The 23715-nt window shown below is 40.1% G+C and overlaps 1 protein-coding gene across 9 annotated transcripts in view; it reads left to right on the forward strand.

Moving 5' to 3' along the window:
• Positions 1-2066: 2066 nt before the first annotated feature.
• Positions 2067-23715, forward strand: part of UEVLD (UEV and lactate/malate dehyrogenase domains) — a 58092-nt gene continuing 36443 nt past the window's right edge. For 4 of the 9 annotated variants that reach the window (XM_044943499.2, XM_044943500.2, XR_006551343.2 and 1 more), the window contains exons 1-4: positions 2067-2216; positions 9583-9667; positions 17137-17202; positions 22653-22816. In XM_044943499.2, the coding sequence (XP_044799434.2) occupies positions 2175-2216; positions 9583-9667; positions 17137-17202; positions 22653-22816 (357 nt within the window). In that variant the 5' untranslated portion in view covers positions 2067-2174. Of the gene's footprint in view, positions 2217-8339; positions 8526-9009; positions 9105-9582; positions 9668-17136; positions 17203-22652; positions 22817-23715 lie in introns of those variants that run through there. The other 5 variants (XM_006056071.4, XM_025286303.3, XM_006056069.4 and 2 more) reach the window with 5 other exon arrangements.

Genomic DNA, 23715 nt, shown 5'->3' on the forward strand with positions numbered 1-23715 from the left:
TTTGCAACCCCATGGATAGTAGCCTGCACCAAGCTCCTCTGTCCATGGGATTTTCAAAGCAAGAGTACTGGAGTGGGTTGCCATTTCCTTCTCCAGGGAATCTTCCCAACTCAGGGATAGAACCCAGGTCTCTCACATTGTAGACAGACGCTTTACCATCTGAGCCACCAGGGAAGTCCTTATACTCCAATTAAAAACAAAAACAAAGAAACAAAACACTGCTGGACCCAATCCCCAGGGTTTCCTATTTAAGTCTGGGGTGGGGCCTTAGAATGCATATTTCTGTAAAGATCCAAGTGATGCCGAGGAAGTCTGGGGACCATACTGGAAGGATCATTGCCCTAAACCATCTGTGGCTCCCCCGTGTTTCTTTGAATTGCTACTTCTGCTTCCTCACCTCTTCATTTGGCTTCAGCCACACTGGTCTCCCTGCAGTTTTGAGTTTCCCCAAGCACACACCTGTCTAAAGGCCCTGGATGTTCTCTAACACGGAATGCTTAGTCTGTCAGGGAGACCTACCCTTACCTTCTTACCCTGCCTTTTAAAAATCTATTCCCCACGACATGTAATCACTTCAACATATGGTTTCATTTACTTATTATATTAATTGTTTTGCTCTTACTCATAAAAGAATGACACCCTGAGGACTGCCAATACTTCTGTCTATTTTGTTTACTTCTCTATCATCAGATCTAGAACAATACTGTAGGGGAGCAAAATTTGCCACCCTAAAATGTGTCCCTTTGGTAGGAGGATTAATTTACGATGATTATTTTTAAAGCCCAAGAGACTCAGGAAGAATCTCTGACCTTCCCCTAACTGTCTCAAAGGTTTTAGATAGAGGGTCTGTTCCCCAGTTAAGCTATCACCCGCAAGGAATATGAGCTAGGCGTGGTGGGAGTAACTGGGCAGAGCCTAGAAGTCAGAGTCTCCTAGGCTCTGCAAGGCTCAGCAAATATTTGTCTATCAAACATTTACTTTTCGTCTCCATGTAAACTGTCTCCCCTTTGAGGTTTCAAACCACAACCTCCAACATCCTCTTTTGCAAAGGCAAAAGCTGAAGATGGTATTTAAGGTGGGGGCTTCAGCCATTATGGTTACTCACAGTTCTCCTGGGTCTCTCCCAGGTATGTGTTATTAATTTTAGTCTGATTTTCTCCTGTTTTTCTGTCTGGTGTCAGTTTACTTTTTAGACCAGCGAGAAGAAGCTACAAGAATAGAGGAAAATTTCTTCCTCCCCAACAGTATCTAGCAAATAGCTGATGTTCAACAAAAGTTTGTTGAATAAATAAGTGCTCCTTCCAACCTTTCATCATCATCTACTAAAAACAGTCACAGTATTCCTACCTTTGGCTCTTCCTATAAATACAATCACCCTCCTGCCCATACAACCTCTTTAGAGTTACAATAGAAGCTCTGGAGACTGGCTCAAACCAGGGTAAGCTGGTAAGAAACTCATTCAAGCAGACCAAACAAGGCCAGCAAATTGCATCTCTTCGTCTTACGGCTCCAGATGACCTTATCCACGAATCTCCTACTTTTGTCTTCAAAATCTTTTTGTCACTTGACTTTTTCCCTCTTTCTGCCACCAGCGTGGTTATGCTCTGCCCCGCCCCGTCCCGCAAAGCCAACCCCTTCCCCCACGTTGCACAACCCTCACTCAGCTGTCTTACCTCCCAGTTTTAACAAGGTTCTAGACCTGTTCCGTTTTCCTGTCTAGCCCCCCCGAGGATTTGCTTTTGAAGTTTCATTACCTCTTCCTTTCTAAATGCAACTATAACTCGGGGGTCTTGATCTTTCTCGATACTCGGCCAAATTTAATACATCCTTCTCGAAACTCTCTCCCCAGAACAGCGCCAATATCTTCTACCTCCTTTACTGCCTCTCCTCGGGTCCTTCCTATTCCTTTCTTCACAGATGTCCCCAAGTTTCCCTCCAGCAAGCCGGGTCACGGTTCCGTGGGCGCTCACGGTTCTCCGCGGAACGGTGATCAGACTTCGGGCGGAGCCTGGCTGAGCCCAGGGCGTTGGACGCGGGTGGACGTTCGAGCCTGGGAAGGGGCGGGGTCTAGGACCGCTCGGGAAGTTTGGTCCGCAGCAGCCTCCGTCCAGGGAAAGTGCGGAAGGAGATCGGGGGCTGGGGTCGCGGAACCGGTCTCGCGGTCCTGGCTGGAGATGGAGTTCGACAGCGAGGCTCTCAGGCGACTCCTTGGCAAGGTGCGGGCAGCCGGCCGGGCAGGGTCTGGGGCGCCGGGGTCCCGGGGCGTCCGCCCGTGGCCGGCCTACTTCCTCGGGGCGTTTACGGGCTTTTCTCGGGGCTCGGAGCCAGGGTGGGCTGGCCTGAAGCCGGCTGCGGGGAATGGGTGCGGTGCGGCCGCGGCTCTGGCTCCCCCAGCAGTTCTGAGATCCTCCCAACCTCCACCCGCTCTTACACCTTCTCACGCCACCAGCTTCTCTGTCTCAGCGTCCAGCACTCGCCTATCTCTTTAACCACGCCTTTCTCTCAGCAGAAACGGCCTACCCCCACCCACACCCCTCTGTTTTTGACTTGAGGGTTCATTCTTTGGGACTCAGATGTTACTCCCTAGGAGATAGAATCACTCCCTCCTCTCTCCTTGCTTTCGGATATATCGATTATCACATCGTGGAGTAATTATTTCTATGCAGACCTTACTCTTTGAAGGGAACTTCATGGCGGCACAGACAGTGCTATATTTATTCCCTCATCTAGCCCTGTGCCTGACAACGACATGGGTGCTGAGTAACTGCGGTAAATGCAAGACTGGTGTAGATTTGGGAATGAAAACAGGGTTGGAAGGCCCAGAAGAGATCCTCTTAACGTTGAAGGGTTGACTGGGAGGGCTGACCTAGAAGTCTGACCTGCAATTCTAGGACATGACTAAGGTCAGATTCCATGTTACACCAGGCTCTTAGTCCAGGCTGTCTGATTCGCCACCAGTGTACAATCTGAGGCAAACTTTTCCACCAGTTTCTTAGTTCAGTGATTCATAACGCTTTTTAAGACTTCCCAATGCGGAAAGCGTACATTTGTGACGTTTTTGTTGGGTTCGTGTCTTTTTGATTGAAATTGTTTATATGTCTGATTTGGATGATTTTATCTATTGTGACAGATGTGTAGGTCTTGTAGGAAAAGAAATATCATCGTACCTAGGGTTACAGGCTTTCTGGCTCCTCTTCAGAGAATATTAAATTAAAAGAACCACTCTATCAAGTTTTTCAATGAGGAGAGCATGGTGTATTGTCCAGGGGGAAGAATTGCTGAAGTTGAGACGAGAAAAAACTTCATAATTTTGGTGGGACTGGAATGCAGGAAAAAGATAAAAGAGAGACAGTGATTTTCTCAAGGGTTGGAGCAGAAGAGTTGAGGATGCATAGGATAGTCTCGGAGAAGGCAATGGCACCCCACTCCAGTACTCTTGCTTGGAAAATCCCATGGACGGAGGAGCCTGGTAGGCTGCAGTCCATGGGGTCGCTAAGAGTCCGACACGACTGAGCGACTTCACTTTCACTTTTCACTTTCATGCATTGGAGAAGGAAATGGCAGCCCACTCCAGTGTTCTTGCCTGGAGAATCCCAGGGACGGGGGAGCCTGGTGGGCTGCTGTCTATGGGGTCGCACAGAGTCGGACACGACTGAAGTGACTTAGCATAGCATAGGATAGTCTGGCACATTGGTGCTTAATAAATGTCTGTTGGATATGTAAATTAAGGAAACCAGTTAGAAACAAGTCAGTCTAGCAGATATTTCCAAAGTTCCTTAGTCCTTGAAGTAGGCAAATAATATAACAACTTAATATTTAGAAATAATTTTAGTGCTGCAAATTTTGTGAACAGTACATTAAAATCAAGCAACTGTATGGAGAACGTGAGAAATCTTCTTGAAAACAAAGGAAACCTTATAAATATTCCCGCCTAGATAAATATTCCAACTTCATGGCTATGAAGATATCTGCTTTCTCCAGATTGATCTGTAGAGTCAATGCAATTCCAATCAAAATTCTAACAGGGTATTTTGGGAATTTTTCAAACTGATTCTAAAATTCATTTGGAAGGGCAAAAGGCCAAGAATAATCTTGACATTCGTACAGTAGAATAAGTGTGGGGCTTGCTCTACCAGATGTCGAGACTAGTAATTGAGACTTAGTGTGGTATTGGTATAGGATACACTGATTAACCAGGGGAACAGACTAGAGGGCTTAGAATCATGTTCACATATGTTTTGAAAATGCTATATAAAACAGAAGAGGCATTGCAGAAAATTACAGAAAGGAGAATACAAGGACAAATGATTATCCATGTTGGAGAAAATGAAATTAGACCTTACTAAATAACTAAAAATTCCCCATGGATTAAAGATTTAAGTATAAGAGATGAGCTTTAAAACATATAGAGATAAAATGGAGGGAAGAATCTTCATGTACTCAGAGTATGCAAACATTTTTTAAACAAGATGTAAAATACTCAAAGAAGAGACTGATCAATTTGATTGCATTCAAATTAAGAACTTTTATGTATAAAAAGACACCATGAAGAGAGTGAAGAGGCAAAATACAAACGGCGAATAATATTGCAATGCATAATTGAGAAAGTATTGGTATCCAGAATATATAAATTAGCCTACATATCAATATTAAAACCAATACAAAATTGGACAAAAGGCATGAATAATCATTTTTTGAAAAATAAAAGAAGACAACAGGGAAATGAGTGTTTGCCCAATCCATTAGTAACCATGGAAAAGCAAATTGAGACCATGGTAAAACACCATTTTCTCTCACTATGTGGGTGACTTAGTTGCTCAATCGTGTCTGATTCTTTGCGACCCCATGGACTGTAGCCCACCAGACTCCTCTGTCCGTGGGATTTTCCCAGCGAGAATACTAGAGTGGGTTGCCATTTTCTCCTCCAGAAGATATTCCTGACCCAGGGGTCTCTTGCGTTGTCAGGCTAATTCTTTACCACTGTGTCACCTGGGAAGCCCCACTGTTGGTTAAATGGTTATTTAACCATTTGGGGAAACAGCTTGGGCTTTTTAAAATTAATTTGATTATGTCTATTTTATGCCCTTCTACATCTAAGTAGATACCATAGATGATTCATAATATATGAAGCAAGAGACATTTGCAGAATTATTCATAATTCAAAATTAGAAACAATCCAGATGTTCATTGATGGAAAGATAGTTTGTTCTATACTCATTCACACAATGGAAAACATTACTCTGCAGCAGTGAAAATGAATGAAATACTACAACATGCAGCAATAGGAGTGAACCTTAGAAACAGTATGTTCAGGAAAAAAATTGGAGATTATATACAAAATTATATTTTAATTAAACCAAGAAGCAGCTAAGCAATAGAGAGTGGTATTTAAGGATGCACACAAATATGATAAAAACTATGGAGGGGGAAAGGCAGAGGAATATGACTATACAATTTAAGGTAGGCAGTTGAATGGTTGAGAGAAGAAAAACCCAGACAAATGTGATGGGATTGGAAAGGTCTGTGCTGTCCAGTAATATGGTAGCCAGTCACCACATGTGGCTTTTTACATTCATCAAAGTTAGATAAAATTAAAAATTGAGTTTCTCAAGTCACACCAGCCACAAGTGTCGGTAGCGACATGTGGCTACTGTATTCAACAGCACACACAATGATCTTTTCCATTATGGCAGAAAGTTTTGCTGGACAACACTGGAGGGTAGGTTGGTTTATAAGTGTTTATTTTTCAAAATGTGTATATATGTACATATATGTTTATGTGTGTGTGTGTGTGTGTATATATATATATATATATAATATTCTTTAGTATATATTAAATACTAGGTTTGGAAAGATTTTCTGGTTCCCTAATTTCTGTTTCTACCTTCCCTGGCTGAGTTACCTTGAATAGGTAACTTAACCTAGATTTGCTCACTCATAATAGGATTGGACTTAATTTGTAAGATTCCTTAATGCTTAATTTGTTTAAAAAAATGAAATGATGCCATAAAATACTCCTCAGTGTCCAACATTTGAGCAGTGTCATACAGGAGTACTCTGATGTTCATAAATATCAGTCTACTAAATAAGCATACTGCAGTGGAGCAGATTAAGATTGAATGTTAGTAACTTCTCAATTTTTCAGTTGTACCCATTTTTTAATATATAATTTTATTTATTTGTTTATTTTTGGCTGTGCTGGGTCTTCATTGCTGCACAGGCTTTTCTCTAGTTGCGGTGAGCAGGGGCTGCTCTCTAGTTTAGGTGCATGGGCCTCTCACTGAGGTGGCTTCTCTTGCTATGGAGCACGGCTCTAGGGCGCATGGGCTTCAGCAGTTGCAGCACGTGGGTTCAGTAGTTGTGGCTCCCAGGCTCTGGAGCACAGGCTCAGTAGTGTGGCACGTGGGCTTAGTTGTTCGTGGCACGTGCAAACAGGGATCGGACCCATGTCTCCTGCATTGGCAGGCAGATTCTTTACCACTGAGCCACCAGGGAAACCCCAGTCATAATGATTTTTATGATAGTATAATTGTTTTAGTTTTAGGATTTCATGGGCCAGTTTTCCTCTTTAGTTTGCTGCTTGCACCCTTTAAGCAAATGGCATTGTCTGAGGTATATCTTTATAGAATGTTACACAGACTTCTCTTAGGTGGTATAGGAATAGTAATGGATTATGCGTTAATAGTCATGGATTATATTTACTATTACACTAAGAAGATACTCTATTTCATATAGACTAAAAGTGACATGACTTTTTTTTTTCTTTTTTGGCTATGCTGCAAGGCATGCAGGATCTTAGTTCTCCAACAGGGGATTGAACCTGGGCCCATGGCAGTGAGAACATGGAGTCCTAACCACTGGACCTCTAGGGATTTTTCCGTAATATATATATATATTTTAACAGATAAAATAGATCTTTTTCATCAAGAATGAAAATCACCTATTTGACTAGTAGTGGTACTTGGGTTTTCAAGCCGTAACAAAGAGTGCTTTTGCTCTTTTTCAACAGACTTTCATATTACTTTGCAATTAGATCAATTCTAATATATATCCCTATGCAGCCATTAATTATTATATTCTCAGAGGATGTTAAGAACGTAGAAAACAGCATATAATATCAAATAGAAAACAAAAGAGAAATGATATGATTCATAATAAATGTGTAATCCAAGTGACATCCGTGCAGCTTTTTGTACATTTGTTTAGTGTTTAGAATTGGGATGATTTCATTCACTTTTGATTTCACTGAATCAGGAACACTGAATCTGGGATTCATGTTTACCCTGCTGTAGTTAATACTGATCGACCCTTTATTTTAGTGATCTTAGTGATTGATGCCCCTGTGGATCATAATTGCTTTCTATATCCACTCTACTTGCATGACTCTGTCTCTTTGCTGGCTGCCATCCAGTTAGCCTACATTTATTGAAGGCATGCCCTGTGCAAATTGCTGTGGGGAACATACAAAGATGAGTAAGAGTTTTCTGTTTTTTAGTTGTTAATAAATGATATGCTTTTTCTTCTGCCAAATTTTTTCCCCAAAACAAAATGACCTTCTCCTAAAATGACCTTCCTTCTTCCCTCTATTTTCCTATACCGTTCTAGGCTCTAACATAAATTGTAGACAGCTCTTTTCCGAGGCCTTTCTGTAACTTAGATATGCTGTCGATTCATCATTTCCTGTCTGCACTTACGGTTGTACACACATTTCATTTAAAACCTCACTTTTACAAATGTTAATCATGAGATTTTCATACTTAACTGCTGAAGTTTCCAGGTGGTAGAGCTATATCTCTTGCAAATGAAAAATTGATCTTGTACATGGAAAAAAAAAAAGATTCAGAGAGAGGAAACAGGATCTGTTAGAAGTTATTCTTGATTTTCTCCTAGTCACCTCCAGCCCTAGGCACTCACTAATCTACTTTTTGTTTCTATGGATTTGCCAATTTTTGTACTTTATATGCACGTCATTTAATATGTGGCTTTTTGTCTGTTTTCTTTCACTTAGTATAATGTTTTCATGATTTATCCATGTATATATCAGTTCTTTATTCATTTTTGTGGGTGAATTCCATTTTATAGATATATCATACTGGACGTTTGGATTGTTTTCCTGATTGACTGTTATAAATAATGCTGCTATGAACAATTGTGCACAAGTTTTTGTGTGGACATGTTTTCATTTTTCTTGGGTGTATGCCTCAGAGTGGAATTGCTAGGTCATATGGTAACTCGAACAGGTTTCCCTAGTGGCTCAGTGGTAATGAATCCGCCTGCCATTGCAGGAGATGTGGGTTCGGTCCCTGTGTTGGAAGGATCCCCCAGAGAAGGAAATGGCAGCCCACTCCAGTATGCTGGCCTGGGACATCCCACGGACAAAGGGGCCTGGAGGGCTAAGTCCATAGGGTCACAAAGAGTCAGACACGACTTAGCGACTACGCAACAACAGTGGTGACGCTTCTTTAATCTTCTGAAGAACTGCCAGGCGCTTCCACAGCAGCTGCCGCGGTCCACCTCCAGCAGCGGTGTGTGTGCACGGTTCTTATTCCTCCTCATCCTCTCCCACATGTTGTCTGTCTTTCTTATTGTAGCTTGTCTTTTGATTATAGTATGACTCTTCTGATTTTTTTTGTTCTTTTTTAAGATTGTTTTGGCTGTGTTCTTTGAATTTCCATATGAATTTTAAGATCACTATGTGAATTTTTGCAAATGAGCAAAAAAAAAAGTCAGCTGGGATTTTAATGTGGATTGTTGACCGTTGAGTCTGTTGGGGACTATTGCCATCTTAACAATATGAAGTTTTCTGAGGTAGCACCAAGGGATGTCTTTCTATTTACTTAGACTCACTTTAATTTCTTTCAACAATGTTTTGTAGTTTTTAGAGTCTGTTTTGAATCTTGTTAAATGTATTCCTAAGTATTTTATTCTTTTTGATTGTTTTCTCAATTTCATTTTCAGAATGGTAATAGGCTCTTAATATACTTTTTTTTTTTTTCATTTAATCCCTAGCACAAATCTAAGATGTGGAGTGTAGGAGTCTCCTTCTCTTTGCCAATGAGAAAAGATCAAGGAAGTTAAATGATTTTACCCACAGGGCAACCAAGGTAGTGTTTCTGAGACTACATCTGGATGAATGAGGAGGCAGTTCTCTCAGCCTGACTGCAAACCCTTGCATGCTTTCTGTTCTTTCTTTGAAACCCAGTTATAGTACCAGGAAGGGAAATTCAAGATATCTCAAGTGAATGAGGTATTCAGGCATGAGAGGTGGATCTTTAACAGTGATATCAGGAGTGTAATTTCATATAGATATTAAAGGCCCAGGCCCTGGGTTTGAGCTCTGGTTTCACTTACTATCTAACTCAGCAAGTTATTTTGATTCTCTAGCTTTCATTTTCTATAAAGTCGAGCAGTTATAAGCCCTACCTACTTCACAGGGTTGTTATTAAAGCAAATACTATTCATGATTGTAAAACTCAGAGCCCAGGGCCTAGCCCATAGTAAGTGTTCAGTTAAATGTTAATTTGTAATTATTCCATTGCCTATAGTTTTATTCTTATTCTGTGTTCATTTTTCTCTTTTCAGTACAAGTTCAGGGATTTAACTGTGGAAGAACTGAAGAACGTAAACATGTTTTTCCCACATTTCAGATATTCCATGGACACTTACGGTAAGAATCATTTACTCTAGTTTTTGCTGCATTATTAAACTATTAATTATTTGTTCTTAGAGAGCTATAACTGTGTTATAATTTCTCATTTCTCTCTCTTATCCCCTGATTCTGAGCTACACTTTATGACCTGTGGTTTTTAAGGAAACTTGAAGTTAATAAAATTTGTATTGTATTAGTTTCCTATTGCTGCTGTAACAAATTAGCACACAGTTAGTGTCTTGAAACAAATTTACTATCTTACGGTTCTGTAAGTTAGAAGCCCAGCATAAGTCTCTGTAGGTTGGAAATATTGGTAGGTCTTAGCTCCTTTCTGAAGGCTCTGGGAGATTAAAAAAAGAAAAAAGGCAAAGAAGACTCTACCTTTTTTAGTTTCTAAAGGTCGCCCATATTCTTTGGCTCAGAGTCACCTTCCTCCATCTTTAAAGCTAGCAATTTGCATCTCTCTGACCATCCTTCACAAATCTCCACAGAAAGGGTTTTCGGCTTTAAAAAAAAATTTTTTTTTTTTTTTTAATCTGTTTGGCTGTGTTGGGTCTTCATTGCTGCGCACGGGCCTTCTCTGCTTGCGGCAAGCAGGGGCTGCTCTCTAGTTGCAGTGCTTGGGCTTTTCTGTGTGGTGGCTTCTCTTGCTGTGGAGCACGGGCTCTGGAGCTCTCAGGCTTCAGTAGTTGTGGCGTGTGGGCTTAGCTGCCCCGTGTCATGTGGGGTCTTCCCAGACCAGGGATTGAACTGGTGTCCCCTGTGTTGCAAGGCAGATTCTTACTGTCTGGACTACCGGGGAAACCCAGGTTCTCTGCTTTTAAGAACCAATTGTGGAGCTTCCCTGGTGGCTCATTGGTAAAGAATCTGCCTGCCAATGCAGGGAGCATGGGTTCATGCACCAAACTATGGAGCCTGTACTCTGGAGCCTGGGAGCCGCAACTACTCAGCCCATGTGCTGCAACTGCTGAAGCCCACATGCCTTAGAGCCCATGCTCCGCAAGAAGAGAAACCACTGCAGTGAGAAGCCCACGCCCTGCTACTAGAGAGTAGCCCCCACTGGCCACAACTGGAGAAAATGCTGTGCAGCAATGAAGATCCAGCACAGTGAAAAATAAATAAATAATGAAAAAGAAAGAACCAAATGTGATTAGCTTAGATCCACTCTAATCATATAGGATAATTTCCTCAGGGAAATTGTCAGGGTCCTTAGCTTAATTGCATCTAAAAAAGTTTCTGTGCCAAGCAAGGTAATATATATATATATATATATATATATATATATATATATGTTCCAAGGATTAGAGTTTTGGACATCTTCAGAGGCCATTATTTTGCTTATCACATATATGGTTGCTAATAAATTAATAACGTTTTAGTTATCTTTTTAGCTTAATATAGAGAGTCTGGTTACCTGAGAAAGATTTTACTTCTTCATCTTTCAAAATTTCTGACCCCAGCCCACACTTGGAAATCCATTTTATATCATAATCCCATGTATACATAACTAAAATATTATGTACACTCTGGCATTTTCTATTCCATCCCATTTGAAAACAAATGGTGATTAAGACTGACTAAATTGATTTCAGGACTTATGAATTAGTCAAAGCACAGAGTTTTGAAAACTTTATTCTATATGAGTATGTTTTGTATTTGAATTAGTTTGAGTTAAGAAAATATATCTAGTTCAGCTTCATGTATTGGGAAATTTGGGGTGTTAATTGAAGTATTTCTTAGGAATAGCTAATTTTTGTTTTGTTTTTAATTAATTTATTTTTAATTGAAGGCAATTGCTTTACAGTATGGTTTTGGTTTCTTTTTTTTTTTTAATTCTTATTTATTTATTTAATGAATATATTTGGCTCTACCAGGTCTTAGTTGTGGCATATGGGACCTTAATTCCCTAACCAGGGATTGAACCCAGGCACCCTGCATTGGGAACATGGAGTCTTAAGCCAATGGGCCACCAGGGAAGTCCCTGGTGTTGGTTTCTACCTAACATCAACATGAATTAGCCATAGGTTTACCCATGCCCCCTCCCACTTGAACATCCCTCCCCATCCCACAGCTCTAGGTTGTTGCTAGCCCCGTTTGAGTTCCCAGAGTCATACAGCAAATTCCCTTTGGCTATCTATTTTACGTATCAGTTTAGTTCAGTCGCTTAGTCACGTCCAACTCTTTGCAACTCTATGGACTGCAGCATGCCAGGCCTCCCTGTCCATCACCAACTCCTGGAGTTTACTCAAACTCATGTCCATTGAGTCAGTGATGCCATCTAACAATCTCATTCTCTGTCGTCCCCTTCTCCTCCCGCCTTCAATCTTTCCCAACATAAGGGTCTTTTCAAATGAGTCAGTTCTTCACATCAGGTGGCCAAAGTATTGGAGTCTCAGCTTCAACATCAGTCCTTCCAATGAACACCAGGACTGATCTCCTTTAGGATGAACTAGTTGAATCTCCTTGCAGTCCAAGGGACTCTCAAGAGTCTCCTCCAACACCACAGTTCAAAAGCATCAATTCTTTGGCGCTCAGCTTTCTTTATAACTCTCACATCCATACTTGACTACTGGAAAAACCATAGCCTTGACCAGACGGACCTTTGTTCGCAAAGTAATGTCTTTGCTTTTTAATATGCTATCTGGGTTGGTCATAGCTCTCCTTCCAAGGAGTAATTTAATTTCATGGTGGTGGTCACCATCTGCAGTGATTTTGGAGCCCAAAAAAATAAAGTCAGCCACTGTTTCCCCATCTATTTGCCATGAAGTGATGGGACCAGATGCCATGATCTTAGTTTTCTGAATGTTGAGCTTTAAGCCAACTTTCTCACTCTCTTTCACTTTCATCAAGAGGCTCTTTAGTTCTTCTTCACTTTCTGCCATAAGGGTGGTGTCATCTGCATATCTGAGGTTATTGATATTTCTCCCAGCACTCTTGATTCCAGCTGGTGCTTCTTCCAGCCCAGTGTTTCATATAAGTTAAATACACAGGGTGACAATATACAGCCTTGACATAACTCCTTTTCCTATTTGGAACCAGTCTGTTGTTCCATGTCCAGTTCTAACTGTTGTTTACTGGCCCACATACAGGTTTCTCAAGAGGCAGATCAGGTGGTCTGGTATTCCCATCTCTTTCAGAATTTTCCACAGTTTATTGTGATCCACACAGTCAAAGGCTTTGGCATAGTCAATAAAGCAGAAATAGATGTTTTTCTGGAACTCTTTGATCCAGCAGATGTTGGCAATTTGATCTCAGGTTCTTCTGCCTTTTCTAAAACCAGCTTGACCATCTGGAAGTTCACGGTTCACATATTGCTGAAGCCTGGCTTGGAGAATTTTAAGCATTACTTTACTAGCATGTGAGATGAGTGCAATTGTGCAGTAGTTTGAGCATTCTTTGGCATTTCCTTTCTTTGGGATGGGATTGGAATGAAAACTGACCTTTTCCAGTCCTGTGACCGCTGCTGAGTTTTCCAAATTTGCTGGCATATTGAGTGCAGCACTTTCACAGCATGATCTTTTAGGATTTGAAATAGCTCAACTGGAATTCCATCACCTCCACTAGCTTTCCATTGTTCGTCAGTACCATCTTTCTAGATTCCATATATGTGTATGAGTATACGATAATTGTTTTTCTGACTTACTTTACCTGTATCATAGACTTTAGGTTCATCTACCTCATTAGAATTGACTCAAATGTGTTCCTTTTTATGGCTGAGTAAATGCTCAAAATTCTCCAAGTCAGGCTTCAGCAATACGTGAACCGTGAACTTCCAGATGTTCAAGCTGGTTTTAGAAAAGGCAGAGGAACCACAGATCAAATTGCCAACATCCGCTGGATCATGGAAAAAGCAAGAGAGTTCCAGAAAAACATCTATTCCTGCTTTATTGACTATGCCCAAGCCTTTGACTGTGTGGATCACAATAAACTGTGGAGAATTCTGAAAGAGATGGGAATACCAGACCATCTGACCTGCCTCTTGAGAAACCTATATGCAGGTCAGGAAGCAACAGTTAGAACTGGACATGGAACAACAGACTGGTTCCAAACAGGAAAAGGAGTATGTCAAGGCTGTATATTGTTACTCTGCTTATTTAAGTTATATGCAGAGTACATCATGAGAAACACTGGGCTGGAAGAATCACAAGCTGGAATCAAGAGTGGGAGAAATATCAATAATCTCAGATATGCAGATGACACCACCCTTATGGCAGAAAATGAAGAGGAACTAAAAAGCCTCTTGATGAAGGTGAAAGAGGAGGGTGAAAAAGTTGGCCTAAAGTTCAGCATTCAGAAAACGAAGATCATGGCATCCGGTCCCATCACTTCATGGGAAATAGATGGGGAAACAGTGGAAACAGTGTCAGACTTTATTTTTCTGGGCTCCAAAATCACTGCAGACGGTGATTGCAGCCATGAAATTAAAAGACGCTTACTGCTTGGAAGGAAAGTTATGACCAACCTAGATAGCATATTCAAAAGCAGAGACATTACTTTGCCAACAAAGGTCCGTCTAGTCAAGGCTATGGTTTTTCCAGTAGTCATGTATGGATGTGAGAGTTGGACTATGAAGAAAGCTGAGCGCCAAAGAATTGATGCTTTTGAACTGTGGTGTTGGAGAAGACTCTTGAGAGTCCCTTGGACTGCAAGGAGATCCAACCAGTCCATTCTGAAGGAGATCAGCCCTGGGTGTTCTTTGGAAGGAACGATGCTAAAGCTGAAACTCCAGTACTTTGGCCACCTCATGCGAAGAGCTAACTCATTGGAAAAGACTCTGATGCTGAGAGGGATTGGGGGCAGGAGGAGAAGGGGACGACAGAGGATGAGATGGCTGGATGGTGTCACTGACTCGATGGACGTGAGTCTGAGTGGACTCCGGGAGTTGGTGGTGGACAGGGAGGCCTGGCATGCTGCGATTCATGGGGTCGCAAAGAGTCGGACACGACTGAGCGACTGATCTGATCTGATCTGTACCACCTTCTATGGTGGCTGTATCAATTTGCATTCCCACCAACAGTGCAAGAGGGTTCCCTTTTATCCACACCCTGTCCAGCATTTATTGTTTGTAGATTTTTTCGCGATGGCCAAAGAATAGCTAATTTTATGTGTGGAAAGAAATGATTAGATTCTGGCCCATCTGTTTCTTGCCTTTCTTGAATAACACCCTGGCATCTGGTACATAAATGCCTGGGATGGGGGATTTAACAGCTACTATTTGTTGAACACCAAATATATTTCCAAATGTTTTATCTATATTATTTTACATACTCTTTTACAACCAGAACTGTGAGGTGAGTATTATCATCTTCAGTTTTCAGAGAGTTTAAATAATGTGCTTAAGATTACACAGCTAGTTAGGCATGGGCTTAGAGCTTGTTCTCATGTTCATCTTGCCCTCTGCTTAAATAATAAATGTTCTTTTATGATGTCTTCCTTCATCTTATAGATTTAAAGCTTTGTTGTACCAGTTAATTCTTTATCTCTTTTCTCTCATCTAGAGAAGTGAGCTATGGTGCCATTAAACCCTCAAGCTATAGGATTAATATTGCCAATGTACATTTTGTTACTGAAGACAGTGTTGGCCATGTGTTATAATCATTTCTCTTTTGGCTTTTTGAATAATTTGCTTGGACAATGACTGTAGTTTCTGTACCACATTTCCAGATTGTTCTGTGTCCCTGAGAAACAATCTCTTGTCTACTCCTCTGTCCATTTTAGTTTTTGCCTGAGAGTGACCCCTTCACCCGCTGTTATTTTTCACTCATATAGTTCAAGGTAAATATATGTACTTATGTACACTCTTGGCCTTGAGTTTTCTGTTAGCCTAGCTTTTCCTCTTCTCCCTTTCTGATAAGTCATCAAATCTATTTAGACTTTTTCCTTACACTGCCCAAGTAGTATAGTTAGCTACTGAGCTCTTAAAAGGACCTTGTTCTAAGGCAGTTTGACAGTTTGAAACCACGTGTAGTGTTTTCTGTATCCAGGTCAGAAAATAGGGCATTAGCTGTCCGTCAGTGTGTTCCAATTATTGATGGATAAGTTGAAGCTTCAGGAATGTGAAGACTGAAAAAAGGTTGAGAATAATGGAGTTTGAGCAGTCAAAGATTATTAGTAATCTTTCTGGAAGGTCACTTTCAAAAATAAAACCTTTTTTTCTGATTATAAAATTTATAATCTGATATCTGAAAGTGATTATTAACTGATGTTACTTAGACCTGACAATTATTTGATAGCGTCCACACATTTTATAATCCTTTACTTATAATGTGTTTTCATATGGCCTCATTTGATCCTTGTGACAACTTTGTGATGCAGTCTTTATTTTACAGATGATGAAACTGAGGGTCAAAGAGATTAACCACAAGTCACATGCCTCTGTTGCTGGAAGTAATCAATAAACAATCTATAATAGGAATAGAAAAGAGGTGTTTTTTTTTGTTTTTTTTTTTTTGTTTAATGGCTGTGCTGGGTCTTCATCGCTTTGTGTGGGCTCTCTCTAGTTGCGGCGCGTGGGGGCTGTTCTTTGTCGTGGCGCACGGGCATCTCACTGTGGTGGCTCCTCTTGTTGCAGAGCACAGGCAGGCTTCGGTAGTTGCAGCACTCAGGCTTGGTAGTTGTGGCTCGAGGTTTCTAGCGTACACGCTCCGTGGTTGTGGTGCACAAGCTTAGTTGCAGTGCGCTGCGTGGTATCTTCCTGGACCAGGTATTGAACCTGTGTCCTCTGCATTGGCAGGTAGATTCTTAGCTACTGAGCCACCAGGGAAGTTCAGAAAGGAGTTTTATTCAAGCCAAGCTGAGGATCATAGCTTAGGAGACAGCCTCTCATAACGTTTTGAAGGGCTAGTTTGAAGAAGCATGGTTTTTAGCACAGTTTTATATGTCAGAACAAAGAGCATCAAATGTGACAGGGGTTCATTCCTTCAAGGTTTCAAAAAAAACATTCGTGAGCATACACACAGTGAATCAACATGGCCTTGACACCTGTGAAGGGAACTTGATCATTGAAGGAGTACTAGCATTGATGTTTTAGGGAAGAGAGGCATTTATCTCTGTCTTCAAAACATTCTTTGCTTCTGGACAGTGTATCCTTTTCTTTCACTGTTAAAACAAATTTAACACGATGTATGTTTAAGGGGCCACAAAACTGGCTATTCTAGTTAGCATAAAGCTTAAGTTAAATAATGTATGAGCCAGGATGACTTCCCCATATCTCAATATGTAAAACTTTCTTCCATCACCTCTAAGTAGGAAAGCAGGCCAAGAACTTGGGATTTAATATCAAAGTCCTGTGTTCTTTCACCTACCTGCTCTGCTTTCTAAGAGAACATCATTTAGTACTCTGCCCTTGTCAATGTATTTACTGATTCGTAGATTATGGTATTTATAAATTGTGTGTTTCTGTATGTGTGTATGTACATGCATGCACATTAATAATACAGTTCTTCCTACTTCTGATTGCACTTTTTGGGACTTTTTTTTTCTTCTAGTTTTCAAAGATAGTTCCCAGAAAGACCTACTGAATTTCACTGGTACTATTCCTGTGATATATCAGGGTAAGTATGGAAGTTGAGAAAATGTGGAAATTTTCTAAAAGAGCAATTTAATTAGAACTTGTATTCATTTAGTTCCATAACATTCTCAAAGTACTTTTTAAAGAACATTTTAAAAAGCTGGTTGATTTTTAATTAATTATTTATTTTTAATTAATTGATTTTTTTGGCACACCACGTGGCTTGTGGGATCTTTATTCCCCTGACTAGGAATCAAATCCTGGCCCCTAGCAATGGAAGCCTGGAGTCCTAACCACTGGACTGGCAGGGAATTCCCTCACTTAAAATGTAAATGATCTATACTGAACCTTACTGGATATAGCAGAATGCTGTCCCAGAGAAGGAAGGCCTAGGTGTTAATATCAACAAATTCAATTCAGTTCAACAGATATTTATTTATTGAATGTCAGCTGTCTGCCCACTACCCTGTTAGGTTTTGAGGTACACAAGTGATCTGGACAGACATAAGCCTGTGCTTGTGAAGAGTTTACTCTGCTTTCCATAGCAAACTGCAGGGGTTCCACCTTTTTTTCCCATTGCATGTTTTGTTCCCCTTCCTTTGCCTCTGTATGATGTAGCATTATCCCTATTCTATAGGTGAAACTGAATTCTGGTCATGTGGTTTATCTGAGCCCACATAGCTGGTTATCCGACTGGAACTTAGAACTCCAATAGGAAATTTTTAAAACCCAGAGCCCATTAAAACTCAAAAAAAGCAACACATTTTCAGATGACCTGACAGGTTAAAATAGTTAAGTATTGGCCTAAATAGAAAAAAAAAATCACTAACTAATCACTAACTAAATCACTATTAATTCATAGTTCTTAGCAACCCCTGTGATTTCAAGGGTAGTTGCATATCGACAGAGGAACTTACGGATTTAAATGAATCATTGCTTGTTAAATCATGTAGGGAGGTAACAAGAGGGCATAAAAGTTATCTTAAAATGTCACTCGCTGGCCCTCTGCATCTTCCTGGAGCTGTAGAGTCATTGATTCTGATGCTAGTAGTAATTCCAAGGTAGTAATGCAATACGTTTTCATTTTGTAGTACCCCCTTTTTTTCCCTTTTGCTTTTGACTAGAATTATATCAACTCCTTGTGATGCACACTAGTTATTTCTAAGCTGATAGGAGGAGGTCAGAGTGTATTATCTTTCTCATCTGTAAAGTGGGCCAATGGTAGAGCTTAACTCTAGAATTTTGAGGATTAAATGTGCTGCTCTTAAATAAAGCTCTTGGCTTTTACAGTTCCTGGCACATAGTAAGTGCCCAGTTAAATGTTGCCCATTATTATTTCTTGCCTTTGTTGCTCTCTTCTGGTTACTAGTTTTGTTAATGTAATAATATATACTGGGCTTCCTTGGTAGCTCAGTGGTCAAGAATCCACCTGCCAGTGCAGGAGACACGGGTTTGTTGCCTCATCAGGGAAGATCCCACATGCTGAGGACAGCTAAGCCCATGCCCTACAACTGTTGAGCCTGTGCTGTAGAGCCTGGGAACTACTGAGCCCATGTGCCACAACTATTGAAGACCAAGCGCCTTAGCGCCTGTGCTCTAAGAGAAGCCACCTCAGTGAGAAGCCCGTGCACTGCAACCACTCACAGCAATTAGAGAAAAGCTGTGCAGCAAGAAAGACCCAGCACAGCCAAAAATAAATAAATAAAAAATTTTAAAATAGAGGCCAAGTCTTATCAAAATAAAATTTTTAAAAATACATGTTTATGCTAAAAAAATTCAAACAGTTGAGAAAAGATGAGGTTAAGCTTATATCTAACCTCCCATTACCCAGTGCTAATCTGCAGGTGAATCTTCTGTTGATATTTCCTAATATATACCTGCAGAAATTTTTTGGATTATTTCTTATCCCTCCATATTGTGTCAAGGTTGTGATAAACTTTTTCTTCATTCACCCATTCTTTAGAGATGTGTATCATACCCATCTGAACTTTATTTACAGCTAACTCAAATTATTTTCTTATGATATAATTACTTTTAATCCAAGGACTTTACCAGGAGTTCTGAATCTTCGGTAATGAATTACTTGAAAGTAAATGGGCAGGCTAGGAGGCAGGGCATTTGCTGACAAAAAGGAATGAGAAAGAAGAAAGAAGGGCAGAGAGAATACCAGTAGTGAAATCTTACAAGTTCAGTTCAGTTACTAAGTCATGTCCGACTCTGCAACCCCATGGACTGCAGCACGCCAGGCCTCCCTGTCCATCACCAACTCCCAGAGTTTACTCAAACTCATGTCCATTGAGTCAGTGATGCCATCCAGCCATCTCATCCCCTGTCGTCCCCTTCTCCTCCCGCCTTCAATCTTTCCCAGCGTCAGGGTCTTTTCAAATGAGTCAGCTTTTCGCATCAGGTGGCCAGAGTTTTGGAGGTTCAGCTTCAGCATCAGTCCTTCCAATGAATATTCAGGACTGATTTCCTTTAGGATGGACTGGTTGGATCTCCTTGCAGACCAAGGGACTCTCAAGAGTCTTCTCTAACACCATAGTTCAAAAGCATCAATTCTTCAGTGCTCAGGTTTCTTTATAGTACAACTCTCACATCCATACATGACTACTGGAAAAACAGTGAACTTTGACTAGACAGACCTTTGTTGGCAAAGTAATGTCTCTGCTTTTTAATATGTTGTCTAGGTTGGTCATAACTTTTCTTCCAAGGAGCAAATGTCTTAATTTCGTGGCTGCAGTCAACCATCTGCAGTGATTTTGGAGCCCTAAATAATAAAGTCTGTCACTGTTTCCACTGTTTCCCCATCTATTTGCCATGAAGTGACGGGACCGGATGCCATGGGAATCAGGCTCACATGTGCTTTGTCATGAGTGTGATATTAAAATGCATAAATGCTGCTGGCGAGGGGCATTGATGGAGGCAGCAGAACCTTGATCAACCAGGAAGATAACTTCAGTAGACATTAGTTTCCTTTTCTTTAAAGGGTAGCGATTAACATTAGAAAACGGCTCCATTGAAATTGGGACTACCACTCTAAAACAAAAAAATTGCATGGCCTAAAGAGTGGCTTGTAAATGTTTGATTGTGATCCACAGTAAGAAATACTTTTCTATGCATAGTTATATATGTATATAACTAAAATTCCATACTACCTGCCATTGTATTTTTCTGTTTGATTCCATTTAAAAATTTTATTGTTTGCAGTCCACTAAATTAATTTCACGAGCTATTGATTGTGACCAGCCTTTGAAAAACACTGGTCTAGAGTATATAATGTTAGAGTGAATTCTGGAGGGATGTGACGATGTGTCTCAGTACTTGTCAGTCATTTTGTGGTGCTGTGATCACATGACTTTATAATCATAAAGTTAAGTTTGGACCAACAGCTGTGTCTGTTCCCATACTGTAAGTACTTAGATACTGTGTATGGTGTCTGGTGTAACTAGACTTATTGTGGCGATTATTTTGCAGTATATAGAAATATTGAATCATTATGTTGTATACCTGAAACAAATGTGTTATATGTCAGTTATACCCAAATAAAAACAAAATTTTAAAATACTTCAATAAAGTTAGAAGAGGAATATGGTTCTGAGAACTGCTGATATAAAATAGTAAAAATCATACCAGGACATTTCTATTATGTACTGACTTTCAGTCCTTTAGAATTACATGGGAAGCTTTTAAAAAATGTTGTCCAGACCTGGTCCCATTGAATCATAAACTTGGGGGGCTAGGACTGGGTATTGGTATATTTCAGAGTTCCTAAAGAGTTTGTAATACACAGGCAGAGCTGAGTATCATTGTGCTTAGGGGAGAAGGAAGAAAGATGAAAAACAGTAGAGGATTTCCTTAGTGAGAAAAGATTTCTTCAGTAGAGGAGACAACTTTTTATTTATACCTTGCTTATTTCCAAAATGGGTTTGAAGAAAATTTAAAAAATTGCCAAACCATCATGGTACTTACTGTGCTTCCCATGTGGCTTGGTGGTAAAGAATCCTCCTGCCAATGCAGGAATTGCGGGTTTAATCTCTGGGTTGGGAGGATCTCCTGGAAAAGGAAATGGTAACCCACTTCAGTATTCTTACCTGGGATCCCATGGACAGAAAAGCCTGGCGGACTGTAGTCCATGTGGTCACAGAGTCAGGCATGACTTAGCAACTGAGCGCAACATGGTATTTACCATGTCATGTACTATTCTAAGCATTTTATGTAACTTAGTTGATTTTATCCATAACAGTCCTATGAAGTAGGAGCTTTTATTACTCTTTTTTGTATAGGAAGGAATTGAGGCACAGAGAAATTAAGTAACTTGCCTAAAATCCTATAACTAATAATGTGTGCAACTAGGATTTGAACCTAGGCATTCTTGCTCCTGAGCAGCCATGTTTGAAATACACTGAAAAACATATGCAGTAAGACTATGAAAGCAGGAACAAATATCAGGAGATCCAATGGAAGGGTTAAGGTAATTGATCAGATTTCTAGTTTAAGGTTAGTTTTTGCACTTGAGTTTAGCTTTGGGCTTCCTCTAAACCAAAGCAGTCAGAGATTTTGGCTCTCACACCTGATGCGAAGAACCGACTCACTAGAAAAGACGATGATGCTGGCAGAGATTGAAGGCAGGAGAAGAAGGGGATGACAGAGGATGAGATGGTTGGATGACTCAATGGACATGAGTTTGAGTAAGCTCCGGGAGTTGGGGATGGACAGGGAGGCCTGGCGTCCTGCAGTCCATGGGGTTGCAAAGAGTCAGACACGACTGAGCGACTGAACTGAACTGAAATGAGGCATGATGTACATGGTTACATAGCACGTTACATGGTACATGTACATGGAGGAGCTTTCACTTGGATTCCTATCTCAGTGCACTAAAATTTAAGAGCCACTGAACGAGGTGACTGTTAAGGTTATTTTCAGCTCTGAGTTCTGTGTATCTAACCCAGCTTGTATATTATAGTACCTTTAATTAATGAGCACCTTGAGGGCTAGTCTCAAATTCATCTTTCATTTGTTCATTCATTCATTCATTATTTATATAAGAAACTTTTATTGAGCATCCAATATGTTAAGCACTGTAGTAGGGAACATGGGAATGAATAATATATAATCGCCTCTAGACGTTTATAGTGTTAAAGGGGATATAGACTTGTAGACAAATAACTTGGGTGGAGCAAAGAATGTTACATAGAGAAAAAGTTGTATCCCATACTCCTAGTACAGTAGGTCCTATACATATTTACTGGATTGAATTGAATAAGCTGGCCATTGTCTTGATTAATTTTCCTCAAATGTTATGCTGGTCCTTTAATGGAAACATATTTCCGATGTGAATGTGGATGAATATAGGGAAATAGGCCTCAGTTTACATAAAGCCTTTATCTATATATTTGACTAGACTTGTGTCTTAAAATGCCACGTAGCTACACCGTAAATGTAACATGTGCTTTTCATTATTGTTTGAAGATGTGTTTGTTTTGTCTCAAATAGGTAATACATATAACATACCTATTCGTTTGTGGATTTTGGATTCTCACCCTTTTGCTCCCCCCATTTGCTTCTTAAAACCAACTGCAAATATGGGAATCTTAGTTGGAAAGCATGTGGATGCTCAAGGCAGAATATACTTGCCCTATCTCCAAAACTGGAGCCATGTAAGATCAATTTGGATTTTCTTTTGAAAATTTTTATTTTTCTGAATGTTTATCTTTGATACTGATGGTACAAATAAGTTACTGAATTTTCTTTCAGTGATATTCTTCTTATGGTCTTGAAAAATAATTTGAAATTGAACTCCCAGGGGGTCACCCAAGTCCCAGCACCCTGGTGACAGCAGCCTGCTTGAATCTGCTCTCTCCAAGTCTGGGAGCCAACCATTGTTTACTCCCTGTCTTTTTACAGTCGTTTGCTGTTTGATAAAGCAAATGAAGAACTATTAGCAAAATATTGAGGCATTATTTCCTAGTTCCTCCCTTGTAAAGATTCTTGTGTAATAGGTGTATTTATTTGTAGCTTTGCCTGTTTTTAACCTTTATGTAAATTTAATCATATTGTGTATAATCTTTTATTACATGCCTTGTTTTAACTGAGTGTTAAGTTTTAAAAATTCACCCCGATGATTCATGAAACTAGTTTATATCTTTTATAAGCCCTCACAAGGACTTCCCTGGAGTCTGGTGGGTAAGACTCCAAGCTTCCACTGCAGGGAGCACAGTTTCAGGGCACTAATCCTGCGTGCCATGGGACACGGCCAAATAAATAGATAAATCAAAGTAAAAAAATAAAAAAATATGGCCTAGGTTTAAAACACAAAACAAAAAGAAACCCTCAGATTACGCATTCTACATATTTCATCTATCATTATATTAAGCGTTTTTCCATATTAGACAGTATGGTTGCCTGATGATCCAGCATTAGGATATTGCATGATATATTTGTAGATTGCTTTGTTAGAAATTTAATGATGAGCATCCTTAAATATAAATATTTGTAAATATAAATTGTTTGTATATCTTATAAATCTTTAATAATTTTCTAATGATAAATCTCTAGG

The sequence above is a fragment of the Bubalus bubalis genome, chromosome 5 (assembly GCF_019923935.1).
Source record: "Bubalus bubalis isolate 160015118507 breed Murrah chromosome 5, NDDB_SH_1, whole genome shotgun sequence".
Taxonomy (NCBI): Eukaryota; Metazoa; Chordata; class Mammalia; order Artiodactyla; family Bovidae; genus Bubalus; species Bubalus bubalis.